The following is a 27,074-nucleotide window of genomic DNA, read 5'->3' as shown; positions in this document are numbered from 1 at the left end:
CTTGAGCCCAAGAGTTTGAGGTTGCTGTGAGCTGTGATGCCACTGCACTCTACCAAGGGCGACTTAGTGAGACTCAGTCTCAAAAAAAAATGGTCATGAGAGGGAGGTGGGCAAAGCCTAGAGCCTAGAAGTGGCCTATGAGGCAGCAAATGTGGCATAGGCAATGAGGGGCATGGGGTCAGGTTCAGAGACAGGTTGAGCTATTCCCCTCAGATTTGAGTGGAGAAATGAGGCATTTTGTTTCTAAGTAGGATAGGAAAATTAGTGTCTGGTTAGGTGAGGGGCAGAGGTATGAATACAAATCTTGGGCTCCAGAAGCCAGTACCAATGGAGGAAGGCACAGATGTGCAAGTGGCCAGCCAGACTGGTATTTGCCTTGAACACTAAACCAAGACCCAGGACAGGGCACTACACCTCTGCAGTCCTGGTGGGGTTCATGGTGAGCCTCCTGCTTTTTGCTCTATGCAATGAACAATTCCCTCAGTCCCTAGAGCCAGCTCTCCTCTCCAAGAGGCCTGAAGACCTTCAAGGGGAGTATAGGCAGATGTGGGACTAAGGGGGCAGGGTGAAGCAAGAAGGGGCTTTTCAATTTCATTACTTTTTCTTTATTAAATCATAACTGTACATTGATGCATTTATAGAACGGGCTTTTCTTATACAGATGTTCTCAGCAAGTATTTCCATAAAAACTGCAAAGTATGCCTGAAAACACTGGCATTCCTCAGGCCAGCAGAGATGTTCAAGCTCCCCTGCAGCAGGTTAGTTGAACCAAGAGCATCACAGGTATTCCTGGTGCTGGGAACTATGATTGTAAAGGCCCATCCACAGTCTGAGTGATTTGAGCCAGTTGGGAAGGGATCTGCCCCAAGGACATAAAGCATGCTGACCAAACCCTGGCAGCTTGGTCACCAGAACTTTCCTCTTTACAGAGGGGTAGAATCAGGATATGGAGAAGGTAAGATGTGAACCCAGCTCAAATAATAAAGTCATATAAACCAAGGTACCTACTCTCTATGGCCTCACATGTGCCTCCATTTCTTCGGAAACAGGGCAGGAGAGGTGGCAACTCCCACATTTCTCTGCCCGGGCAACTGGGGTAGGGGTGAGCCCTTTGGGTTACCATCTAAACCAGACAGTTCCAGGAAGCCCCAGGCCACATCAGAGTTTATAATTCTTTATTAGGATTCAGGTTCCAAACAAGGTAAAAAGCAGCGGCTGGATGGGTTCAGGTAGGGGTATGACAAGGGAACACCAAGCTTGGCTAGCTGGGCCACTGCCAGCAACCAAACAGGAGCCCTGGGTTGGAAGGGGTCTGGAGAGGGATGGACTGGGGCCAGCCTAGAGGAGCAGATGGGGGTCAGCGGATGGTATATCGTACATAGGGAACCTCAACATCCTCGCCGGTCTCGTCGTTGCAGCACAGCTCAAGCACCAGCGCCCGCACATGGCGGCCCAGCTTTCGCTTCGACACACGGCTTACAATCTCTGTCATCCTAGGGGTGGAGGGGAGGGTGCAGGGTTAGGAAGGCAGAAAGCAAGAGAGGGCACAGAAGTGAAAGACAGTAAACAGGAGTGAGATAGCTAGAAGTGGAGGCTCCCTGAGCCTGCCCACTGGTCAACTCACGGTTGATCCAACCGTTCCTTAAGCTTGGCGGCTGGCATGAAGAAAGAATAGAGCATGGATACACCCTGGGACAGCATAGTGATCTCTAATTTGTGCTCTGTCTGGAAAGGGAGGTGGGGAGGACAGCAGTGTCATGAGGGTGGGCAGGCCAGCAAATCACCTGGACACTTTGCCCCCCAGATGTAGTAAAAGAGTAAGGAAGGAGCCTTACCTTAAAGTAGTCAAGGAACTGTTTCAGGGTCATCTCTTCACCATTAGGCTGTAGTCCCTGTACCTCAAAGCGATCCCACAATGTCCACTCCTGGTTATAGTACTGTGCGACAAGGAGAAGAGACTAGGACAGGGGGCACCCCAAAGGGTCCAGTCCCCGTCTGTCTCCATTCCCCACTCCTCTCATGCAGACATGCTAAGTCAGATCATAACCCTCTTTTCTTCAAAACCCTCTCTCACTCTCAGTAAACACTGAAACCTTTATGACAACTGATAAAGCCCTACACCACTAGAATCCTATTTTCTTCTCATCTTCTGACTTACTTGGCTCTGCCCACTTTTTATTCCTTGAACATGCCTGGTATACCCCAAACCCTACCTCAGTACCCTTGCAAGGACTGGTCTACCTGGAATGCTCCCTCACTTCCCAAGTCTGAACTCAAATGACATCTTTTCAGCAAGGCCTTTCGAGACCATTCCACATTTAAAAACCCAAACCCACCAGGTGCAGTGGCTCATGACTGTAATCCTAGCACTCTGGGAGGCTGAGATGGGTGGATTTTTTTTAGCTCATGGGTTCGAGACCTGAGTCAGAGGGAGACCTCATCTCTAAAAATAGCTGGGCACCATGGCGGGTACCTGTAGTCCCAGCTACTTGGGAGGCTGAGGCAAGAGAATCGCTTAAGCCCAAGAGTTTGAGGTTGCCATGAGCTGTGACGCCACAGCACTCACTAAGGCCAACAAAGTGAAACTCTGTCTCAAAAAAAAGGAATCAGCTCGGCACCTGTAGCTCAGCAGCTAGGGCACCAGCCATACACCAGAGTTGGCGGGTTTGAACTCAACCCCAGCCTGCCAAACAACATTGACAACTACAACGAAAAAAATAGCCAGGCGTTGTGGCAGGTGCCTATAGTCCCAGCTACTTGGGAGGCTGAGGCAAGAGAATCGCTTAAGCCCAAGAGTTGGAGGTTGCTGTGAGCTGTGACACCATAGCACTCTACCGAAGGTGACACAGTAAGACTCTGTCTAAAAAAAAAAAAAAAAAAATCCAAACCCATCCCCTCATACCCACCCTGGTAATTCTCAAGCCCTCCTTATTCTTTTTTGGTTCCAAAATTATTTAACATGTCCTTTATATAATCTATTTGATAGATATAACCTTAGCACATAGAAAAGAGCATACCTACAGCACATAGTAGGTGCTAAACATTTCAGCGAATTAATAAAACAAGTAAAGCACTTAGCATAACAAGCATTCCAAAAAAATAAAATAAAATAGACATTGATTTTAAATTTGCACATGAATTTTATGGACACTCTTATAAATGAACAAAGGGTGCACAAAAATAGTTAAGTACAAATAGACTGAAACCCTCACCTGGTGACAGGGTATGATGTAAACTTAAACCATCTCTGCAGAGACACATCCACTCATAAACCTACCTCCCGATGTAGGTCCTCACCTGGTGACGTGGTGCAGCAAGGGGTTCAGAGAAACCGAAGAAGGGCAGGGCCAAGTTGAGGAAACCATTCTTGTAGGAGTCAAGCTGTCGGTGCCCCTGCACTACCTTGTACAGCTCCAGACACACAAGGCCAACCACAGCTGCTGTGGTCGTGGCAATGGCTGGGATGATCTTCCCTGCAATCAGCTTACTCTATGAGATAGGAAGGGACCAAGGAAGTTTAAGTTGCAAGCATCTTAGGGGCTACACAGGAGCCTGAATGGAGCTCAAACCTGGGAGGAGACAGAACATCAGACCTAGATTCCTCTTACCTTGTGCCGGTCCGCAGGGGGAATGTCATAGTTTTCTGCCCGGAGGTTGGATGCAGCCACAATAAAATCCATATGGAAGTTGCTATCATCATCCTTTTATAAACGACAAGAGGAACAAATGAGGAAGAAATCTCCTGGCCTCTAGGGACACAAGTATCCACCACTGCAATTATCTGCTGGACTTTCCCAGATCACAAAGGGCTGGTTGGGAGCATCTATTCATTCAGAGCCATGTAGCAGGCCCTCGATCTGATCCCTACAAAGACCTGGAGCTAGGTCCAGATTCCCAGAGACCTATTCTCTCAGCCTATTCAGCTCATCCCCCTGCTCCGCCTGAGGCCCTCCCCCTAAGCACCTTCTCAAAGTCGATGGGATACATCTTGAATCCAGGGAGCTTGTCTGGACTAGGCAGTGTGGTTTTGAGCTCCTCTAGACGGCTGTCATCTGCATGAAGAAAGGAACACTATCAGCCCCCTTGAGATCTAGGGCCAGGATCTCAAGTGGAAACAGGAGCCTCGGGTGGGGCAATAGGTATTCATGCAGAAAAAGGATTTAGGAAGGAGAGACATCCTGGGAGAGAAGAGGTGCAAGGGAAAAGGTAGAACAGGAGAACAGAGTACAAACCTGAAAAAGACACAGAAAGAGGTAAAGCTATCAAGAAATATCTCTCTAGAGACACCGAAGAACAGAAATAAAGATAGGAGAAAGTGGAAATGGAGATCAAGATGGGAGAAGTACAGATCCTTGAGGAAAATGATGTAGAGGGAGATGGGGAGACATGGAGGAGGATACAGGGGACAAAGGGGATAAAAAAGAGGGGAAGTCGGGGGGGCGGAGCATACAGATGTGGATATAGAAGAAAGATATGGAAGAGAAAATGGAGAAGATACAAAAAGGGGGGAGTGGAGGTATATATGAAGGGTGAGACAGGTAGAAGGAGCAAGATGGAAGAACTATATGTTGATGATGGGAGATGTGTACAGAAAGATAGGAAGAAATATACAGGGAGGAACATGAGGGGTAGATATTGCAGAAAGAAGACAGAGACATGGAAGAGGAGATGGGAGATAAATGGAAGTAAAAGGAGAATTACATACCTACAGATACATTACAGGCACAGACAAGGGAGGGGAGGTAGATATATATGTAGATCAAGGGATCACCAAACTGTAGCCCCAAATTATAGAGGGTGAAGATGCATATAGAGAAACATGGGAGTAGCTGTATGAATGGGGAGATGAGAGCAGATCTGGAAGGAGATGAACCGGTGGAGATCATACCACCTAGAAGAACAGATCAAGAAGCAGCAGAGGAAAGAACAAAACCAAGGCAAATACACATAGAGCAAGAGAAACAAACAGCTCATTCTCCTGAAGGCCAAAGAGTGGAAAGGAAGAGGGAGGGAGGGAGATAATTTGCTCCCAGTGGACCCTCTTCATGTCACAGAGAAAGGGAAGCTCAAAGAAGGTGTGGGTAAGCCTCATGCCTGGAGTCAGAGTCAGGGGTAAAGGACTGGTGGGAAGGCTGGACTAGGCCAGGGACAAGTGGGGGTGGTGACTTCTAGCCAAATGGCCAAACACCCTCACCAACAGAAGCATTGGCACTCTGCAGCTCCTGGTCAGAAACATGGATCTTGACACCAGACTTGGGGGTGAACTCAGGGACCTGCACAGACTGCAGGAGTGTGACAACAGCAGCTCGGTCCTGAGAGCCTGTCAGTCCATAGGTCTGGGCAAACAGGTTGGCAGCAGCCATCACATAGTCCAGATGCAGGGGCTAGGAGGAGGCAGGGCAGGGAAGGGTGAGCATATCAGCCCTCAAGTGGGGAGCTGCCTCCTCCTTGCCACCCATTTGCCCTCCACCTGACCCCAGGGAGGAGACTTACGTTGTTGACATCAAAAGTGAGAGGGTGTGGACATCGTTTGGGCCCAGACCAAAATGGGGCTCCAGAGCTTGTAAGCTAAGGGATGGAGATATTTTTGAGGAATAGGACCCAAGAGTAAAGACCTCTCTGACAATCCTGACTCCTCACCTTGGCCCCAGATGTGCCCCTACTCACTATCCCTGGCTGGACACTTGAAGGGGGCTCATTGCAAAGTATCTGGACTATAGGTCCTATAGATGGAAGGTACAAAGCCAGGTTGAATCAGAGATCTGGCTGAGAAAACAAATACCAACTCCTGGGCACTCATTTTGTGCTAACCAGCCATTTAATAAACTCTCATGGATTACTAGGTACTGCACTAATTTAATACATACCAATTCATCCTCAGAAAACCCTGCATGAGGTGGATTACTATTATTTCTGCTTCACAGATGAGGAAAGAGGTACAGAGACAAGTTATGTAACTTGCTTGAGTTCAGACAGGGCTAGGATTTAAACCCATACTGATTCCTATGCTCTTAATTCCCGAGTTTCTTCCCTATAATCCCTACATCTCTGACTGGGAATCAGGTATGAGTAAGCCCATACTACAGGTAAGGGAAACCAAGTCTCTTGCTCAAACAGGGAGTAGGGGGATGAATAGGTTAGGCTTAATCATTCTTCTGAGATTCCCCATGCCTCAGGGTACGTATCACAGCTAGACTAATAGGTGGGAGGAGCCACATCCAGAGCCGACAGCAGGCTCCTATTTCAGGGAAATGCATTCTGCCAAATGGACCCAGCAAGTGGGTATTATTACCTGGTCAGGAGGGAAATTGTGCAGCAGCTGCCGGATGTTGTTAGAGTACTGGGTGTGCCAGTGGTGGCAGGCCCAAGTCACACAGTCAGCCCAGGTCTGTGGTCGTTGCAGCACCAGGCTGCGCTGCACAGCCTCCAGCACCTCCAATGGCTGGGTACCTGCCAGCCGTAATGTCCGTTCCACAAACTTGAGGTCTCTATCAAGAATTGGAGTGTGTAAAGGAAGACTATTAAACCATTAGGCCCAAGAGTGGGCTCTGGGGCAATCCTACTTTCTCCTTGGAAAGCTAGTCCTGACCCCAATAGGAGGAGGTTTGAGCATTCCCTAGTTCATCTGAAACACATGCCTGGTGCTACATGCTACCATGGTAAGGAAAGCAAATAGGTTGCCTTGGCTGGTGGACAGGGGATAGGATGAGAGGGACATCTGAGTTACTCACGTGAGGTACTGATTGACATTTTCCGCTGGCTGCTTGAAGAGGCCTTCAAATTCATCCCGAGCCCACTGCAGACAGAGCAAACAGATTATATGGGTTGATAGTCGACAAAATGGGATTCTGCAAATATTAGAAAGACCATCAATGAATAAAGCAAGTAAGATGTGCACAGCTGCTCTGGGAGAGAGCAAGCTCCCCCCAGCCACTGTTGCCCAACCTTCTCCACTCCTGCAGCCCTATACCTCAATTGAAAAACCAATAAACTTGGCTTGGCACCTGTAGCTCAAGGGGCTAAGGCATCAGCCTCATACACCAGAGCTGGTGGGTTCGAATCCAGCCTGGGCCCGCCAAACAATAACAACTACAACCAAAAAATAGCCGGGAGTTGTGGCAGGTGCCTGTAGTCCCAGCTACTTGGGAGGCGGAGGCAAGAGAACTGCTTAAGCTCAGGAGTTGGAGGTTGCTGTGAGCTGTGATTTCATAGCACTCTACACAGGGTGACAGCTTGAGGCTCTGTCTCAAAACAAAACAAAAACCCAATAAACTTGATCTTGGCAGTGGTTGGTTACTTAAGACCTGTGTGTCTTACTCTAAGTATGTTATGCCTCAATTAATAAAAAGGGGGGGGGCTTGGGCGGCTCCTGTGGCTCAGTCAGTAAGGCGCCGGCCCCATATACCGAGGGTGGCGGGTTCAAACCTGGCCCCGGCCAAACTGCAACAAAAAAATAGCTGGGCGTTGTGGCGGGCGCCTGTAGTCCCAGCTACTCGGGAGGCTGAGGCAGGAGAATCGCTTAAGCCCAGGAGTTGGAGGTTGCTGTGAGCTGTGTGATGCCATGGCACTCTACTGAGGGCCATAAAGTGAGACTCTGTCTCTATTTAAAAAAAAAAAATAAAAAAATAAAAAAAAAAAAGGGGGGGGGGCTGAGGTGAGAATTGCTTAAGCCCAGGAGTTTGAGGTTGCTGTGAACTATGACGCCATGGCACTCTACCAAGGGTGACAAAGTGAAAGAAAAGAAAAAAAAAATGTATTTAAGTGTATCTTGCCACAAAATAAAAAGGCCAGGCACGGTGTCTCACACCTATAATCCTAGCATCCTAGCACTATGGGAGGCTGAGGCAGGCAGATTGCCTAAGCTCACAGGTTTGGGACCAGCCTGAGCCAGAACGAGACTGCATCTCTAAAAACAGCTGGGCCTTGTGGCGGGCACGTGTGGTCCCAACTACTTGGGAGGCTGAGGAAAAAAAACAAAAACAAAAAACACTTAAGCCCAAGAGTTTGACGTTGCTGTGAGCTGTGTCTAAAAGAGACACTACAGTAGTAATACTTGCCTCATAGGATTGTGCTAGGAAGGAATAAGCAAATAAGCTTACGTAAAACAGTGCCAGGGTATCTAGTGTTAAGTGGTTTACGACAGCCCTGTGAGGTACAGAGAGGTTAAGTTCATGGTCTTACATGGCCTAGTGAGACTGTGGTGGGTGCATAACTACAAATATACCCACTCTGGAACTGCAGGGTCAGAAGGAAAAGTGACAGAACTGATTTTTCTCCCTCCCTAGTTTGTTCCCACCCTCATACTCCTACTAAATATTTCTCTTGGGTGGCACCTATGGCTCAAAGGGGTAGGGTGCTGGCCCCATATGCCGGAGGTGGCAGGTTCAAACCCAGCCCCGGCCAAAAACTGCAAAAAAAAAAAAAAAAAAAAAAATTTTTTTTTTTTCTTTGAGACAGAATCTCAGTTTGTCACCCTTGGTACAGTGCCAAGGCCTCATAGCTCACAGCAACCTCAAACTCTTAAGAGTCAAGTGATTCTCTTGCCTCAGCCTCCCAAATAGTTGGGATTATAGGTGCCCACCACAACGCCTGGCTATTTTTAGACAGGCTCTCACTCTTGCTCAAGGCTGGTCTCGAATTCTAAGCTCAAGGTGATCCACCTACCTCGGCCTCCCAGAGTATTAAGATTACAGGTGTGGGGCGGCGCCTGTGGCTCAGTGAGTGGGGCGCCAGCCCCATATGCCAAGGGTGGCGGGTTCAAACCCAGCCCCGGCCAAACTGCAACCAAAAAATGGCCGGGCGTTGTGGCGGGCGCCTGTAGTCCCAGCTGCTCGGGAGGCTGAGGCAAGAGAATCGCGTAAGCCCAAGAGTTAAGAGGTTGCTGTGAGCCGTGTGACGCCACGGCACTCTACCCGAGGGCGGTACAGTGAGACTCTGTCTCTACAAAAAAAAAAAAAAAAAAGATTACAGGTGTGAGCCACTGTACCTGGCGCCTACTAAACATTTTAAATGATTTGGCCTCACACAACACCGCACAGAAAATTATTATACTATAATGATTATCCTTAGGTTCTATTTCTTGGCCTGGGTGCTGGTTGCCTGTGTGTTTACTCTGTAAAGCTTCAGCTAGATGATACATGCACTCTTCTGCACTTAAGTGCACCACACACACACAATCATCCTGACAGACCAGCTGTTAAATTCAATTGTGAGCCACAGCTGGGGAAACCTGAATATGGACTAAGCATTAGACACAAATAAATAACTGGAAGAGATGATAAGATATGACTGTTAATTTTGGTCAGCATGAAAATGGTATTTTGGTCAGACAGCAGTAGTTCTCACCTGGGAATGATTTTTGTTCCCTTGGGGACATCTGGCAATGTCTAAAGACATTTTCAGTTATCACAATAGGGGAGGAGGGGTGCTCTTGCCATCTAGCAGGTAGAAACCAGGGATGCTACAAAAAAATCCTACAGTGAACAGGACCCCGCCCCCAATGACAAAGAAATATCTGGCTCTGGGCGGCGCCTGTGGCTCAGTTGGTGGGGCGCGGGCCCCATATACCGAGGGTGGCGGGTTCGGCCCAGCCCCGGCTGAACTGCAAACAAAAAAATAGCTGGGCGTTGTGGCGGGCACCTGTAGTCCCAGCTGCTTGGGAGGGTGAGGCAAGAGAATCGCTTAAGCCCAGGAGTTGGAGGTTGCTGTGAGCTGTGTGATGCCATGGCACTCTGCCGAGGGCCATAAAGTGAGACTGTCTCTACAAAAAAAAGAAAAAAAAAAATCTGGCCCTAGATGTCAATAGTGCTGAAGTCAAGGAACGGAACCCTGTTATACAGGAATATATCCTTTGCAGAATAATTCTGGAACAGTAGAAATGTTGTAATGTCTGTAACAAACTTAACCACAATGAATAAAAAAATTATATGAATCTAAAAAGAAAATGTGGCAAAACTTTTAACAATTCTTAAATCTAGGTGAACAGTAGTATTTGAGTACTCACCATAATATTCCTTATACTTGGCTACATATTGAAAAAATTTCAAAATACAAGCAAAAAAAGAATGACTCATTCTAGAAATTTAGGCTGCCTGGTGGGAAGTGTGGAAGGCAGGTTAGGAGAAAAGGCACATTTTACACTTAGGCATGCAACACCTGAAGGCCAAGGGCCTGGTGGCTGACAGGCAGCCCAAGTGCCTGCCATTCCCCCACATCCCCCATAGCTGATCACCTGTAGGGTATGCTCGATAGCATTAGGGAAGTTCTTCAGGGTACAGATGGGGATGGACTTCTCAGGTGGGTCCTGGCTGGAGCTGTATGACTCTGTCAGGAAGGGGATCACCACCTGCACATTGCCCTTGGTGCCCAGTGTGCCTGACTCTAGCAGTGGCTTCCGGTAGTACACGCAGCGACGGTCCATGTACATTCCTGTGGGGCAGTTGCAGAGGACAACGTAGGACGTGGGAAAGGAATGTCAGGAGAAAATCAGAAGATAGGAACCCCCTCATACAAACACACACAACTTTGCCCTTGACCACCTCACCCGCCTCTAAACTTACGGGCATCCACATTGTCCAGGGCATTGGCCACGCCATCCAGATTTTGGAAGAAATCGTCATCATAAATGCGCTCTGTATCAGGACCCACCCGGTTCTGATGGCTTGTTACCCGGATGTGTGGATTCATGTGACGCACAGCTGCAGCAGCCGTGTCAGACTTTAACTTCTAGGGGTATGAGGGAATATAATTCCAGGATGGGGGTGAAGGAACAGAGCTCAGTTATTTGTGTTATTTACCCAACAAATGTCTATAGAGAACAGTCCTCCTGAGGACTGATGTACTTAATACTGGGGAAGAACCAGGCCCTAAGTTCGGGAAGTTCCTTGGTTTTACCAGGAGAAACAGTCTGTGACCATACCACATGGCTGGGGATAGGACAGATGTGGCAAGGGCTCAGGGAAAAGGGAAGCTGAGGATAGGCACAGACTGAAGGCAATGGGCCAGACATCTATTCTCCTTTCAGGTAATAGTACTCAGGGTTGGAGTATATTCCCCCAAACAACACCAGAATTCTAGCATACAAACAGGATCCTTTCAAAGTCCAAGTCAGGTCACATCCTTCTTCTGCTCAGAACCCTCCCCTGGATCCCACCCACACTTAGGGCAAAGGAAGTTGGCTCCTGTGACTTCCACCACCTTATCTCCTCCCACTCTCAGGATCTTTTTTTTTTTTTTGAAACAGTCTCAAGCTGTTGCCCTGGGTAGAGTGTCGTGGTGTCACTGCTCATAGGAACCTCAAACTTTTGGGCTTAAGCGATCCTCTTGCCTCAATCTCCCAAGCAGCTGGGACTACAGGCGCCCGCCACAATGCCTGGCTATTTTTGGTTTTAGTTGTCATTGTTGTTTGGCGGGCCCAGACCAGATTCGAACCCACCAGTTCTGGTGTATGTGGCTGGCGCCTTAGCTGCCTGAGCTACAGGCACAGAGCCACTCTCAGGATCTTTGTAGGTACCCTTATCTCAACCTGGAGCACTCTTCACTAGAAAAGGGTTGCTGTTAGTCCCTCAGATCTGAAATCTGTGCAGAAAGGAGGCCTTGCTTAACCACTGCAATCAAATCTGCAAACCAACCTCCCTGGCACCCCAACTTCCCTTATCTGGTCTTTGCTGTTTCCTCTGCAGAGAGAGCACTCATCACTAACATTTACTACATACCTCACTATTGTACTTCATCTATTGTTTACTATCTATCCTCTCCCACTAAAACCCCCCTCCTTGTTTTTTTCCCGAGACAGAGCCTCAAGCCATCGCCCTGGGTAGTGCCGTGATATCACAGCTCACAGCAACCTCCAACTCCTGGGCTCAAGCAATTCTCCTGCCTCTGCCTCCCAAGTAGCTGGGACCACAGGCGCCTACCACAATGCCCGGCTATTTTTTGGTTGCAGCCGTCATTGTTGTTTGGCGGGCCTGGGCTGGATTCAAACTTGCCAGCTCAGGTGTATATGGCTGGTGCCTTAGCCGCTTGAGCCACAGGTGCTGAGCCCCACTCCCTGTTTTATTTCCAGTACCTAGAATAGCACCTACCTCAGTAACTATTTGGTAAATAAAAGAATGAATGAAAAGGGAAACAGATCCTAGGCAAGCAAAAATGACACTGTCCCCCAAAAGGCTTTCCATATATATATCCCTTTATAACTTATTTTCCATCTCTATAGAAGAGTGAGCCTAGCACACTTAAGTTGTAATCCTCAGAAAGGCCGGCCTCCAAGACTATCCTTTGGCTGGAGTCAGGAAACTTGGATTTTGGGAAGGTTTCCACCATTCCCTATCTAATAGGTACTGTGGTTCACTGTGCCTAAACTGTTCATACAAATAACAGTTTCTGCTAAACAACTTCTTTCCTTCTGGGAGTCTGAAATTTTTGTATGTGCTGGGCACAGGGTGCCTACCTGACTAGTCCAAAGGAAAAAAGACTTGGGTGCTGAGTCTCTTTATAACAGTTTCCCTGGTTGGCAACATTGCACATGTTGCTATAACCAATTACTGTTATCATGGTAGTTACTGTTGCTACTGGAGAAATTCAGCACCTAAATTAAGCCCATCCTATGCAACTCCACCTGGAGAAGATTCTTAGAAACTTACAACTAGTCTCTCCCAGACTTTACCCATGAGCCTTTTTCCCTTTGCAGATTGTTTTCTGTATCCTTTTGCTGTAATGAATCATAGATACGAATACAAAATATGCTGAATCCTACAAGTCTTCCTAGTAAAAATCATCTAAGCTTAAGTGGTTTTGGGATCCCCAACACACTGTTCTAGTCAGTATGGATAAGAGATCAAGGAAAAAGAAAAAAAAGGAGATAAATGGTAGATCCAATGGAAGACTCAAGAAATCTCTTATTGAATGAATGAAAGAAAACTGAAAGTAAGAATGGCCAAAGAGGTAGAAAGATCACTGCCAGGAAGAAAGGGAACAAGAACAAGACAAGAGGAAAATGACATTACAAAACCCCATCCCTTCCCCCCACCCCACTCACCGTCACGTCCCAGGGCCGGAACAGAAACTGCCGGTTCAGATTTGACTTCTCAATAGTGTCCATGTCTGTGACAATAATCTCTCCGCCCTCCCCACAGCCTAGCCCAATCATGGCAAAGTTCTTGAGCAGCTCACAGCCAATGGCACCTGCACCCACCTAAGCAGCAGCCAAGAAGAGAAAGAAAGAGGCTGGTCAGAGTAACGTAGGTTAGTATGAAACTGCCCATCACTCCTCACTCCCCCTGGACTCAGCAGGAAAAGAGAAGGTCTAATGCCACATTTTCAGGTCCCAAGGCTGTAAGAAAAAACTCAGTCATTTGAAAAAGGAGGCACTAATTGGCGAAACAGAAGGACATACGGGACTTTCCTTCAAGATAAGGAAAATAACAAAGGGAATGTGATATGACTACAAGACCCTGCTTATGATGCAGAAAGCCGCCTCAGGAGAGAAGGTTAGAGGGTCTGGGAGGGAAAGGTGGTAGATGCCCAAGGAGATCACTCACCAGGAAGTACTTCTGCTTGCCCAGCTTCTCTTGCAGGTCTGAGCCAAATACAGCCACCTGCCCATCATAACGGTTCTGACGCTAAGGAACGCAAAGGGAGGAGGATCAGAAAGAGGCCTCTCCAGAAATGCCAATGATGCCTTCCTTGTACTCCCCCACTCACATACCGGGAGGCACTTGTCCTCCATGAGGGCCCCTTTGTCCTCGGGGAGACACTCAAGGGCATCAAAGTATAGCCACTGCATGATAGGCATAAACTTCCCAGAGCAGGCCTGGGAACGGGGAAGGAGAGAGGCAGGTGGTCAGCAGTTTATTGGTGCCCAACAATACATGGACAGCAAGTGACAGAATCAGGGAAGCACCTGGTCCACCATAACCCTGCCCACCCATGCTGACCTTCATGACCTCCTGGGCAGCCAGGCCCCCAATGAAGGCATTTATGGGTGCCAGATCCCCAGCAGCCACATATGCCAGCTTCCTGATGAGGTCCTCATCTAGGCTGTCTTGCTGCACTGCTGGCAGGGTGCAAGCATTCATGTTCCGTGCCAGAGCCACCAGTTCTGTTGCATCCTCCTAGTGGGCCAGAGGGAACCAAGAGAGGACCTGTCAGGCCACTGTAGGGGGAGGGAGAGTGGACAGGTAAAGAGGGATAGTGGGCTTTTAGCACCAAGGATGTTTGCCCTGGCTGGCTCCCCCGCCCACCCACCCACCTCATTTCGGGGACGAGGTGGCCGGCTGTGCTGAGCACAGAACTGGTGCAGGGCCTGGAAGCCAATGTGCAGCTGAGCAGGGCGAGAAAACTTGGCGAAGTCTGTCATCACAAAATCAGGTTCTGCCAATGAGGCCACCAAGGATTTCTGTAGGAGGCAGGGCATCAGAACCAGAAGAGAGAAATGGAGAACCTAGAAATGTCTATAGAGCCCCCCTGCCAGCCTGCTGCCCCTCCCCAACACTCACAAAACTAATCTTCTTAGGTACTTTGACCTGACTGACGATGCCACCACGGATATAGTCGGAGAAATTGGAGGTGTCACAGATGCTAAAGGTGTACGGACCTATGGTAGATAGGGAAGCTGTCAATCTACTCACCCTCCCTAAAATCTATACCACCTGCAAGATAAGAAAAAACTATCCCTGACTCAGTTCAGACATCAAGAGCCATCTCCACTCTGCCCCAGACCCAAACTCAGATCCCATGAGACCTGGGTCTCTGGCCCCTGTCTACACTGGAAAACCTTCCCTGCTTTGTGTTCAAATCAGCTCACACACAAGTGGATCCTCTGATTTGTCCTGCTCAGACACCAGAGGCCTTTCCTCCTCAGCTCCGATACCAGGGACTCATTCTCCCAGAATAGTTCAAGCACAAGTAGCCCCTCTCCCCGACGCCCATAAGCTCTGGCTGAACATCAGGGGGTTCTGGTTAACTCAGATAGTCAAGATGTGTCTCCCCTCAGTCCAAACCTGGGAGCACTTCCCCTCTGATTTCCCCCAAAGCCCTAGCTTACCCAGGACTTTAATCTCTATGGGCTGATTTCCATTAAGTTCGATCATTCCCTGTACTTCAGAAAAGGAGACAAAGTCGCCACTCTCAAACCCGTGTCGGGCCTCGTCCAGGCAGGTAACCACACCAGGGTTGTCCTGATTGAAGAAGGAGTGAACCTCAGAGGCAGGCTCAGGGTACCAGGGGCGTACAAGAAGGACTGCCACTGCCCATGTGCCTGCCAGGACCCCTGAGGCTGGTCTCCTTACCTTGGTAATCATAGAAATCATAGCACTGAGTGGCTGCTCCCCATTGGAATCTGTGAGGATCATTTCCTTGCCAAAATCACAAAAGAGCTGCCTGTAGAGGGAGGCAATTGGGTTGATGACTAAGTCCCATGCATACACAGACCCTTGCATGGCCCTCAAGATGCAGTGAATAGACTCAGCACCCATAGCTCAGTGGTTAGGGTGCCGACCACATACACCAGAGCTGGAGGGTTCGAACCTGGCCCAGGCCTGCTAAACAATAATGACAACTACCACAAGTAAAAAATAGCTGGGTGTCGGGGCGGCGCCTGTGGCTCAGTGAGTAGGGTGCCGGCCCCATATACCGAGGGTGGCGGGTTCAAACCCAGCCCCGGCCAAACTGCAACCAAAAAATAGCTGGGCGTTGTGGCGGGTGCCTGTAGTCCCAGCTGCTTGGGAGGCTGAGGCAAGAGAATCGCGTAAGCCCAAGAGTTAGAGGTTGCTGTGAGCCGTGTGACGCCACGGCACTCTACCTGAGGGCGGTACAGTGAGACTCTGTCTCTACAAAAAAAAAAAAAAAAAAATAGCTGGGTGTCGTGGCAGGCACCTATAGTCCCAGCTACTCGGGAGGCTGAGGCAAGAGAATTACTTAAGCCCAAGAGTTTGAGGTTGCTGTGAGCTATGATGCCACGGCATTCTACCGAGGGTGACATAGTGAGACTCTGTCTCAAAAAAAAAAAAAAAAAAAAATGCTACCTGGAAATCAGATGGTGTCTGAGCCACATAGTTATTGACACAGAGAATCCAAAATCTGGATTGTCTGAGGAGGCATAAGCGCAGTGAGAGCCTGGTGGTTTTAGCCTGGGTCTGGTTGGGATTAGGGGAAAAAGAGGAGGCAGGGGGATGACACTCACCCAAACAGGCCCCGCGTGTCTGCCACCACCAGCTTGATGCCATGGCTGTGACAGAACTCACCCACTCGCAGCTGGTCCTCCAGGGGGGTGTTGGTGAGGACTACCACCTGTGGAGAGGTACAGGCTCAGGCCAGGCTGGCACTGGAGTGAAGGGGAGACAGAATAATGGAGGAGGGCTGGTGTGGAAGACTCAGGCAGTCCTAAAGGCAGAGATGTCTAGGGGTTTTGCTGGTTCAGCCCTCTATCATAAACACATAGTATCTACCTGTGTGTGAAACTCCATGAGGGGAAAACTCAGTGAAGAGAGAAATGAATCCCAAGACCATACCAAGAAAGGTAAAGAAGTAACTGGAAGGATAGTTTGGAGAACAGCTGACTCATTTGACAGACACCCACTGCCATCTCTGACAAGCCTACCACGCCCCGCAAAACACAGAAGCAATAAAACACTATCCTCCGCCAAAGTCTGAGCACACTCCTACCTCACCCACCTGCTCCCAATTCTCAAGACAATGCCTGCTCAGCCACGATCTTTGGGATTTTGCTCTCTGCCTGTCCTCCCTTCTATACCAGGGTGAGCTCCTACTCTATCAGGTTTCAGCTACCATGCCTTGGCTCTCTGGGTTACCCCAGGGCAGAATCTCAGCTCCCAGAATTCCTCTTTCTGGCCTAGGCTTTTTTTTTTCTTTTGCAGTTTTTTGCCGGGGCTGGGTTTGAACCCGCCACCTCAGGCATATGGGGCCGGCACCCTACTCCTTTGAACCACAGGCGCCACCCAGGCCTAAGCTTTTTAATTAAAAGTTCATCAAAAAAAAAAAAAGGGCGGCGCCTGTGGCTCAAGGAGTAGGGTGCCGGTCCCATATGCCGGAGGTGGCAGGTTCAAACCTAGCCCCGGCCAAAAACCAAAAAAAAAAAAAAAGTTACTTTAAAAAGTTCACATAGGGCGGCGCCTGTGGCTCAGTGAGTAGGGCGCCGGCCCCATATGCCGAGGGTGGCGGGTTCGGACCCAGCCCCGGCCAAACTGCAACCAAAAAATAGCCGGGCGTTGTGGCGGGCGCCTGTAGTCCCAGCTGCTCGGGAGGCTGAGGCTAGAGAATCACGTAAGCCCAAGAGTTAGAGGTTGCTGTGAGCCGTGTGACGCCACGGCACTCTACCCGAGGGCGGTACAGTGAGACTCTGTCTCTACAAAAAAAAATAAATAAATAAAATAAAATAAAATATTCTCAAAAAAAAAAAAAAAAAAAAAAAAAAAGTTCACATAGTCCGTTATGTGCCAGCTGCTTTCTATGTGCTTAACCCTCACAAAATCTCCGTTAAGTTAGTACTGCTATCATGCTCGGTCTACAAATAGGAAAAGTTAAGGCACAGGAGATTTAAGTGGCTTGTCCAAAGTCATACTAATAGAGCTGGAGGCTCACAGAGAAGGCAGACTGGTTCCAAAGTCTGTGCTTATACCCGGTGTGCTGTAAAGTCTGTACACATCTTCCCCCTGAGAAGGTAGGCCCAAGGTCTACATCCTGCCCGCATCCTCTGGGCTCCCCCAGCATAAAACCTGGTAACCAGGGCTGCCCCATTAAATAGATAATGAACAATACTGAACAAACCAGACTTGAGCTCTGAGAGAATTGAACAGGAGAATTGAACTAGTGCCCCATAGTACCTGGAAGCCACTAAGGAAGTCATCAACAAGGGGCCCAGTGTAGGCAGTGACAGGCACGTAGCTGTTGAGCTCAGCAAGGCGGGGCTGTGATACCTCAGCTCGGTTTTTACCGATGTCCTCCTCCCGCAGGTAGAACTGCAAAGGGGGTGCAGCAGGGGAAGAAGTGAAGTGGCTACAGCACCCAGAGGGGCAAGTTCTTCACCAGGGGAAAGGGTGAAGAGGGATAGGGATAGGAAAGAGGTACCTGGGAGGAGAGGTCAGCCCACTGGGCAGTGCCCTGGTCATGTAGGGTGACAGCCTTGACCCCACCAAGGATGATGTTCTTAGCGATCTCCACGCCCAGACCCCGAAGGCCTGACACTAGTACACTGGATGTCTGAAGCCGCTTCATTGCCTCATGGCCCAACACATACCTGCCAGGTTAGGGTATACTCTGGGTTAAGACCTGCATCACACAATCCTATCTTCTCAGTGCCACATGCCAGCTCTCAGCCCAGCCTTGGCCTCACTTACAGCTGCCGGGAGTAAAGGCCCTCATCTATGTCTGCTTCACTGCCGTTCTTCGCCATTCCCTAGGGATGGAGGGGAAGAACAAGTTCAGGGAGACATGCAGGAGTGGGGCATGGACAGATGGAACAGTGATATAAGACTTTCCACCCACCACCCTGCCTGCTGGTCTCTAGGGAGAAGACACTCACGTTGGTTGGTACCAAGGGCACTTCCGACAACACAGACTGGGCAGGGGAGCAGTTAGAACCCGGCTTTGGATCAGGCCCGGACACGCGACGTTTCTTGGACAGCGGCGAGCTGGACATCTGTAGGGAAAAAGGAGGGTCAAAGGTGCACCTGAGGCCCATGAGTTAAGTTTTTCTGTTAGTGGCAACTGGAAGGAAAGGGAAGACTTAAGTATTAGTACCCTCATTTTACAGAAGAGGTGGCAGGCATAGAGGTGAGGTGACTTGCCCAGGGTCACACAGCTATGAGAGCTAAGATTGGAACCTAAGTAGTCTGCTTTGCAAATTCATGCTGTTGACCACTAAGCCTCTCCCCAACCCAGGATAATGAAGGAGTGACTCCAGTCCTGAGAGGTCAAAAGAATGACAAGGATGTACTTGTGGGGAGGTCAGAGAAGGGATGTGGATTCAGAACAAACTCAATTTCAAGTGTTGACCCTGCCACTCCTTGACAAATTATCATTTAACCCCTATGGACCCCTGTTTTCTCACCTATAAGGGGTATTAATACCACTTACCTTCCCCATGGGGTTGTTGAGATGAGAAATAAAACAGACCATAGAGCCTGGCACAGAGTAGGTAGACAACAACAAGCAGCCATTCTCCTCTCCCTTAAGCCCAGGGACGGCGGGGGGGAAGGGGAGAATACAGGTGGGAAATGAGGCTTGGACATCCATCAGGGCGGCATGATGGCAGGAGAGGTACCTTGCTGAGAACCCAGTCCCCAGAGGAGCTCAGAGAGGAAAATTTTACAAAGCCCAACACTGCCTCCCAGCTTTGGGAGGGGAAAACTGACCCAGGCCAATAAAAAAAGTTGAAGAAAGAAAAAAACACACATTTCCCAAGCCTCATCTGCATGTGGAATCCCTTAAATAAGTTAATAATGGTAAACATTTATTATGAATTCTCTCTGTGCCAGAAGACACACTAAGCACTTTATGAGCCTTGTCTCACTGTCCTCAGGGCACCCCTGTGGAGTCTGGAGAGCTATCATAATACTCAACTTACACTGGAGGAAAAAAATATACTCAGAGAATATTTGGTGATTTCACCAAGATTCCCAGAGAGGGAGTGGCAGAGCTGGGACCAGACCAGCATCTGCTGACTCTGAAACCTAAGCTACCTCTCCCAGTGTTATCACATTTCATCTCCTCAGTGGCCTTGACCCTGCAAGGCAGGGTTTGGAGTCCCTGCCAGACAAATGAGAAAACCTGAGCTCATGAGGCCAAGTAACTTGCCAAGGGTCACATACTAGGTCCTAGAGACAGAATAATACAGCCCAGTGTGGAAATAAAATCTGGTGGTAGGGGGTGACGGGATCTAGATGCTGGAGATGACAGGACCCTGAATCATTTCCCCTCATCCCCAAGCCTTTGGTTAAACCCATGTCTTCTGTTCACACAAGTTCTCCTGCACTGAGCAAGTGTTTAGTCCTTTCTGACACTAAACACCCCAATGTACCTAAGATTCCATCTTGGCACCTTTCACTCTAGCACTAACCATGAGGACCAGGGCTTTCTACTACCAAGTGCTAACTACCTGTCAGAGTAAAGGGCTTTCTCTAATCTTTACAATGCCCACAAATCAGATAACCCTATGACCAAATAACAATTGAGAAAACAAAGGCTCAGAGAACTCCATTTACTTGCCCAGAGGGACACAGCTAGTGGGGGAGTTTGCCAAATGCCTCCTGAGTGAATAGTCAGGTGGGCTCAGGGCCTACCCAGAGGGCTAAGGGATGAGGCACGTGGGGAGGCAAGAGCTGGCTAGGGCCTCATGACAGCCAGGCAAATTGGTAGAAATACTAAGAACCAACCTGGGTAGGAAGAAGCTTGGTGAATTAATAGGGAAACAAAGGCAAACCATATTTTCCATTTACTAACTCTCTGACCCAAGGTAGAGATCTAATTTCCTCTGAACCCCATTTTCGCCAAATGCTGGGCCACATGGAACTATTCTCAAGGGGCTGCTGCAAGAATTAGAGAAGCCAAGGTCTATGGTCAGAACTCACTGACCGGAGTTCTTCCACGGGCACCTGCAGTGGCCTCCATTACTTGTCATACTCCTTGCCTTGTCATTGGTCAGTTTGTTTGGGATATACCATCTCCTACCTCCCTAAATCAGAGATGATCCAGGACCAGACAGCTCTTTAACATCTGGACCTTTCATCTCTAGACCCCTCATGCTGGCAGCAAGGGTCTAAGCAAGTTTGGGATGATTGTTCCTGTGGATTTCAATCACAAAGGTTTGGAACAGCTCTGTTTCAAGGCAACGAAAAGCAGTCTGGGGCAAAAACCCCAGAGAGAAACTAAAGATCCCCCCCATCCCCAGCCAAAAAACAAAAAAAAATTTCCTTTTCTTCTTCAACATTTGCTCAAGTCTGTACTAGAATACATACACTGAACTGGAGCTTAAGAGTTTCAAAACATACCTGGGTGATTGCGAAGCCTAAACATTTTCCACACACAAACCAAAGAAGATGGTTTGAGAAGAGTCCTTAAGGTTAGAGAGGGGGGAGGCAAAGGATCAGGTTATCAAGATGAAGAAGCTGGGATACAGAAAAGGGAGGCTGGGGCCTGTTGTCAAGCCTCCTAGGAGGGGTTAACCAAGAAGCTCTTGGGAATCTAAGAGAAGATTCAGGAAGTGGTTGTTTGAGCCCAAGATGCCTTTGGGGGATATGGGAAAGGGGATGTTATTAGTCTGTGGGGTGGAGGGCTGAGTGAAGGTGCTAGAAAAGATTCAAATCTGGGTCTCTGGGGAAGGGCTGGAAAATTGCAGTGGAGGCCCCCAGAGACTGCAAGGAGGTAAGAGAACAGTTGCTGGGCCAAACAGAAGCTGCAAAGGGAATGGGTGGGAGAGAAGGAAGCAAGATGTCAGGGCCTGGAGTGAGGAGTATTTCCCATTCCCAGAGCACGCTGGGGTCTCTGGGGACAGATGTTGGTAGCAAAGAGAAATCCTTAACCAAAAATAGTAAGAGCCTTGCAGGAAAAGTGTCTGTAATGTTTATGCTATAGAGTCCCAGGAGGCTGTGAGAATGGATACCAAGTCTCTGAGGATGGACCCTTGGGGAGGAATTTCTACTAGAGCACAAAGGCCCTGTGTTAATCTCCAACAAGACATGCTAGAAAGAAGCTGAGCCCAGACAGCACAGGCCTTAAAAAGGTTAGTAAGCTAACACTAGCTAGATCCCCAACTGGGGTTAGGTTTCTCTGACCCATTACATTGGACCCTACGGAGGCTCTGAGAGTAGATGCTGAGAAGGGAGTTTTCTACTCTGATAGAAGACAAATGGGCCTGTTGGAGGAAAGGACATCTGACAATGATACTGGGGTCCTATAAGGCTGGAAGCAGCAGCTGAGGGCCCCTGACTGGGGACTAATTCTAAGGCCTGAAGTGAGGTTAAGGGATCTGTAAACAGATAAACTAGAACCCTGGTTGGCTTCTGAAGGCAGAAGGTGGGTATAGGATGGGGTTGGGGAGTGAGTCTCTGATGAACAGTCTGCAAGAGCAGATGCTGGCAAGGGATCTTTGATGGAGAGTGGTTTGTCCAAACAGTTCCTCCCTGGTGTCTGATCCCCTGGAAGGCTTGGGGTTGAGGGTACCTTAGGGATGATGTTGAAGCCTGTGAGTAGTCTCTGAATAATGAAAGCATGAAAAAGGAAGAATTCCCTAAAAGTAGAAAAAGTCTCTAAAGGCAGATTCTAGGAATTCAAAGAGTTTCTCAAAGCAGATGCTGAGAGGGGTCTCTGAATAGAAATGCTGGGCCTAGAGGGATCTCTGATGGAAGATGCTGGGGCAGGGTAGGGTTGGGAGACTTGAGATGCCAGGATGGGGTGTCTCTGACAATAAGGGCAGGTCTAGTCTCCGTACAAGCTCCTAGGGCAGCTAGTGTGCCCAGAGGGAGGAGGATCTGAAAGAAAATGCTAGAGAAGGCTCTTTCAGAAATGAATGCCATATGGACCCTCCACGAGGTATGGCCCCTCTTGGAAGACGTGAAGGCAAATACCGAGGGGCTAAGAGATGTCTCAAGGGAAATTCTGGCAGGTCTTTAACGGCATACAATGGTGAGAGCTCTGACCAGCAGTGCTGACTACGCTAAGCCTCTATTGGAGACTGGGGGAAGTTCTAATCTGACATACAAGGCTCAGGACGGGCTCAGGTCCCAGACGAGATATGTTTGACCTGAGTCTCTAAAAGCATACCCCGGAGGTCCGACCCCAAGGTCAGATTAAGGAGCCCGAGGGAGCAAGGTGGTCTTGCACAGGAAAAGTCGGCCCCGCCCCAGGATCTGCTCCCCCCCCCCCAATCTCCTCCACTGATCCCTGGTGTCCGAGTCACTGCGGCTTGCCCGGACATGAGCTCGGCTTAGGACCCTCCAATGCCTCCCGAAACCCTTGCCCCAGGCAAGGCACTGAGAAAGGCCGTTTTTTACCAATGCCGGTTCCCCGGGTCGCGCCGCCGCCAACTCCTCAAGGAGCCGAAGCCAAGCCCGGCCGCCACCCTCCTCCTTCTCCTCCTCCTCCCCGCCGCCTGGGCCGCCTAGAGTCGCGCCGCCGCCTTCTCCTCCCCTGACCGTTGTGGCTGTGGTTGCCCCTGCACCTCCTTCTGCTCAGCCGCCGACACAAGATGGCGGCTGCAGAGCCCCAGGCCGGAACAAAACCTTGGGCCCCACCCCCAGGAACCCGGATGCAAGCGGGCCGCGCCCACTTATGAATTATGTATAATGTTCCCTGCCCGTTTGTGGCTCAGTCTGTTAGGAGAACAGCACCACCTCGTGGCTACTATGGCAACAACCAGACAAACAGGTAACCTAGCAGAGACCACGCCCCATGGAACGTGAATAATGAATGAATTGTTGCAGCCATGCTGTCATGGAAACCAAGAAAGGAAGGCGAGGCCGCGCTTCATAGAACATGAATTATGCATAAAGCCGGGTGGTTGGCTAACACCGGAAAGCCAATGTTAAAATATGGAAGCCACACCCCACTATTCATGAATAATGAATGACCTGCCGCGGTCCGGAAGCCCATGAGACCAAGGCCACATCTTATCATAAATAATGCACGAGGCCCAATGTGTGTTGGGGGGATGGGGCAAGCCCGCCTATTGCTACGTCTAATACCCGGTAAGCAGGGAAATAGGGCTATAACAGGGAAAACTCACTCCCCTGGCTCCTAAATAATGAATGACGCTACTGCTGCAGCTCGACCCGGAAATTCAGAGAGGTCAAGAAAGGTCCCACCCAGTTTATGAATTATGCATGAGGTTGGATGGACCGAAACACTACAGACAGACCTGCCCAGCAAATAGCGATTATGATACTATAGCCTATATAACCACACCTTCCTATTCATAGATAATGAGAGATGATGTTGCAGAACCGTAAGGGAAACCCGGGGGGACTGTAGATCCCCCAATCCCCACCCGTACTCACGAACCAGTGCTGCCTTGGTCCAACCAAATCCATACTCACTATATGCCTTTGGCAGGTGCCTCAGTTTCCAATTGTAAGATGAGGATAGTAATAGAACCCATCCACTTCATAGAGGTGAAACGTCTTATTATGAAAACCAGAGAATATGAATTGTGGAAAGAGCCCTAAAGCCGGGCGCGGTGGCTCACGCCTGTAATCCTAGCACTCTGGGAGGCAGAAGCGGGTGTATTGCCTGAGTTCACGGGTTGGAGACTAGCCTGAGCCAGAGCGAGACCTCGTCTCTAAAAACAAAAACAAAAAACCCGGGCGTTGTTGCGGGAGCCTGTAGTCCCAGAGTTTGAGGTTGCTGTGAGCTATTGATGCCACAGCACTCTACCAAAGGTGACAAAGTGAGACTCTGTCACAAACAAACAAACAAAAAAGAAAAAGGAAAGAGCCCTAGAATAGTGCTGGCACAAAGCATTGTTAAATTTTTAAAATATTATATATTAATATAAAGGCAATATGTAAATATATATTTGCATCTATATATAATTAGTTACGAGTGAAGATATACACGGGCACTAGAGAAATCCCCAACTTGGGCCACCGTTTTTTCATCCATAAAATGGGCACGACAACAGTAACTTACCTTGTGATGGAGTTTAAAGGAATAAATAATGTAGAAAGGGCTTAGAACAGTGCCTGGCACACACGAAATGCTGTATGACTAACAGTAGTAGTGATATTAAACTGGGGGAGGGAGACTTTATGGCATTTGGTTAAGACTACAGACTGTTTGAATCTTGGCTCAGCCACTCATTGTATGACTTTTTTTTTTTTTTTAAGACGAAGTCTCACTTTGTCGCCCTCGGTAGGGTACCGTGGCGTCACAGCTCACAGCAACCTCCAACTCCTGGGCTTAGGCGATTCTCTTGCCTCAGCCTCACGAGTACCTGGGACCACAGGCACCGGGCACAACACCGGCAATATTTTTGTTGCGGTTTGGCCGGGGCCGGCGCCCTACTCACTAAGCCACAGGCGCCACCCTGATTATGTGACCTTAAGCAAATTTCTTAGCCTTCCGGTGTCCTAGTTTCCTCATCTATAAAGTAGGATATACAATTGTTGTGAAGATTAAATGGGCTAACTGGCTACATGGGTGTAAACTGAACTTTTTTTTTTTTTTTTCTTTTTGAGACAGCCTCACTATGTCGCCCTGGGTTGAGTGCCCGGCCGTCATAACTCACAGCAAACTAAAACTTGAGTTCAAGCGATTCTCTTGCTTCAGCCTCCTGAGTAGCTGAGACTACAGGCACCCGCCGCTATGCCTTGCTAGTTTTTCTAGTTTTAGTAGAGATGGGATCTCGTTCTTGCTGGTCTCTAACTCCTGAGCTCAAGCAATTCACCCGCCTCGGCCGCCCGAGTGCTGGGATTACAGGCGTGAGCCACCGCACCCGGGCAGCTAATCTTCTTAGTGTTATTCTCATACCCAATTTTTTTAGGCTCACATTAAGATTTGCTAAATACCATACAACTGTTAAGGATCGATGAGATTTGAATTCAGCGCCTCGGTCATAATCTGGGATTACTGGGCCGTAAGGAATGAACACTGCAGGAGGCCTTATGCCTTCCCAAGCCGCAAGGCTTAAAACCCTGGAACCTACACCGGAAGGCAAACCGCAGGCCATGCAGCTAAAGCTGTTAAACCACGCCGCAAGAAAGGCCGCGGAAAACTCAGGGCGCTACTCACCTGTGTGAATAGTCAATGAACTCTACTTTGCGAGGCAGACTTCTGAACGCCCCTTAGCACGCTAATCCGCCCCTCATGAATAATTCACAAGCCAATACCTCCAGCAGACCAGGTACAAAAGAGGCAAAAGTCGGCTTCCCACTATAGACCCACCTTCTCATGTATAATGAATAAAACCTTGGCCAAAGAAGGCACTGGGTCCGCTCAGAAAGAGCCTAGAAGACGCGGCTCTAGCGTCCCTTCCTCAGCTTGAGGTGGGGGGTCCTCTCCGTGAAAACTTATGAGCCCCAACGAGTCCAGCCTCGCAGTCCCGAGCATCCAAACCACAAACTGGAGCGCGGACCTTATCATAAAACCAGATGTCACAAAGGCCACAGATACCTTCACAATGCCACGTCGGTCCCGAAAGTTCTCACCGTCACCAGAACCCGTCCTGAAACAAGCCCTCCCCCAAATTCCGCCCCGACTTCAGTAACCTCAAACTTCGCCTCTCCTCTTGAGGAACAACCCAAATCCCGCCCCACGGATAGAGTACCCCATACACGGACCCTAAGAGTCTACCCAACTCCCCCAAGACCTGCTAGGAGGTGTATAAACCTGCTTCTGAGGACTCTCCAAAACAGACCCCCAAATCCCACCCGAGTCCCCAAACACCACTTCCTAAGGGTCTCCTCAAAAGCAGACACGCAGTATATGTGACCCCGGGCCGGAGCCTCCAAATGCGCCTATTAGGAGCTCCCCAAAATTGAGACTAGGAGAGCGCCCTCCTCCAAAGGGTCTTGACAAGATGCTCCAGCTCACCCCCTGTGCTGGGCGGAAGCCTCGCCTTCCTGCGGGAGATGAACTGAAGCCACGGGGCAACGGAAGAGTAAACCACCTCCGTTCTACGAAAGGACTCAAAGTGCCCGGAGCTCTGAAGCGCGGGGCCTCTAAGCGCCCCACCACCACCCCGGCTGGAACGTACCACAAGTGCCTTAGAAAGGGGGTGTCTACCCTTAATCCCACGCGTCTTTCTCCCATTTTGAGACTTAGATACCCCTACAGATTGTGGTACGTCCCGAATGCGCGCGGCATGCTGGGGGTGGTAGTCCTGCCTGGCTAGTGCCTGGTGCACGTGGTGGGTATCAGCGCCCAGAATATGGGAAAATGTAAACTCGAACTGTGGTATTCCGGAAGCCGTGCTCTGGCGAGTGGGAAAAGGGAACGGAACGTGGTGGGGTGGGGGGGTTCCAGCCCTCCAGATGGAACGGCACACCCATCCTACAGATGAGGAGACTGAGGCTCAGGCAGCCAATGAAGTTCATTCAACATTCTGGCTCAAGGTTTGGGCCAGA

The 27,074-nt window shown here is 49.3% G+C and overlaps 1 protein-coding gene across 3 annotated transcripts; it reads right to left on the bottom strand.

Moving 5' to 3' along the window:
* Positions 1 to 1,161: 1,161 nt before the first annotated feature.
* UBA1 (ubiquitin like modifier activating enzyme 1) lies at positions 1,162 to 26,672 on the bottom strand. Of its 3 annotated transcripts, none has more exons than XM_053579750.1 (26): positions 26,542 to 26,672; positions 18,539 to 18,655; positions 18,354 to 18,412; positions 18,085 to 18,253; positions 17,841 to 17,975; positions 16,181 to 16,287; positions 15,288 to 15,378; positions 15,044 to 15,176; positions 14,496 to 14,593; positions 14,249 to 14,395; positions 13,935 to 14,111; positions 13,706 to 13,810; positions 13,539 to 13,619; positions 13,037 to 13,192; positions 10,560 to 10,725; positions 10,232 to 10,428; positions 6,732 to 6,796; positions 6,293 to 6,488; positions 5,494 to 5,568; positions 5,195 to 5,384; positions 3,964 to 4,052; positions 3,609 to 3,701; positions 3,298 to 3,489; positions 1,836 to 1,937; positions 1,625 to 1,725; positions 1,162 to 1,493 (listed from the first exon to the last, which is right to left on the bottom strand). In XM_053579750.1, exons 2-26 carry the CDS (start codon positions 18,653 to 18,655, stop codon positions 1,358 to 1,360), a joined length of 3,177 nt encoding a protein of 1,058 aa, XP_053435725.1. In that variant the 5' UTR covers positions 26,542 to 26,672; the 3' UTR covers positions 1,162 to 1,357. The 3 variants fall into 3 exon arrangements, with proteins under 3 accessions (XP_053435725.1, XP_053435724.1, XP_053435723.1); XM_053579749.1 differs by lacking the exon at positions 26,542 to 26,672 and adding an exon at positions 23,007 to 23,253; XM_053579748.1 differs by lacking the exon at positions 26,542 to 26,672 and adding an exon at positions 19,093 to 20,070.
* Positions 26,673 to 27,074: the final 402 nt, after the last annotated feature.

This window comes from Nycticebus coucang, chromosome X, assembly GCF_027406575.1.
Source record: "Nycticebus coucang isolate mNycCou1 chromosome X, mNycCou1.pri, whole genome shotgun sequence".
Classification (NCBI taxonomy): domain Eukaryota; kingdom Metazoa; phylum Chordata; class Mammalia; order Primates; family Lorisidae; genus Nycticebus; species Nycticebus coucang.
Note: the sequence above shows the minus strand (reverse complement) of the source record. Positions and strands in the feature narration are given on the sequence as shown.

Coding starts and splice junctions, on each gene's coding strand:
- UBA1 (XM_053579748.1), bottom strand. CDS start 19,251: ATGGATGTCCAAGCCTCATTTCCCACCTGTATTCTCCCCTTCCCCCCC. Junction 17,976..18,084: donor GGGCTGACCTCTCCTCCCAG/GTACCTCTTTCC, acceptor CCCCCTTTGCAG/TTCTACCTGCGGGAGGAGGA. Junction 5,569..6,292: donor ACAATTTCCCTCCTGACCAG/GTAATAATACCC, acceptor TCCATCCCTTAG/CTTACAAGCTCTGGAGCCCC.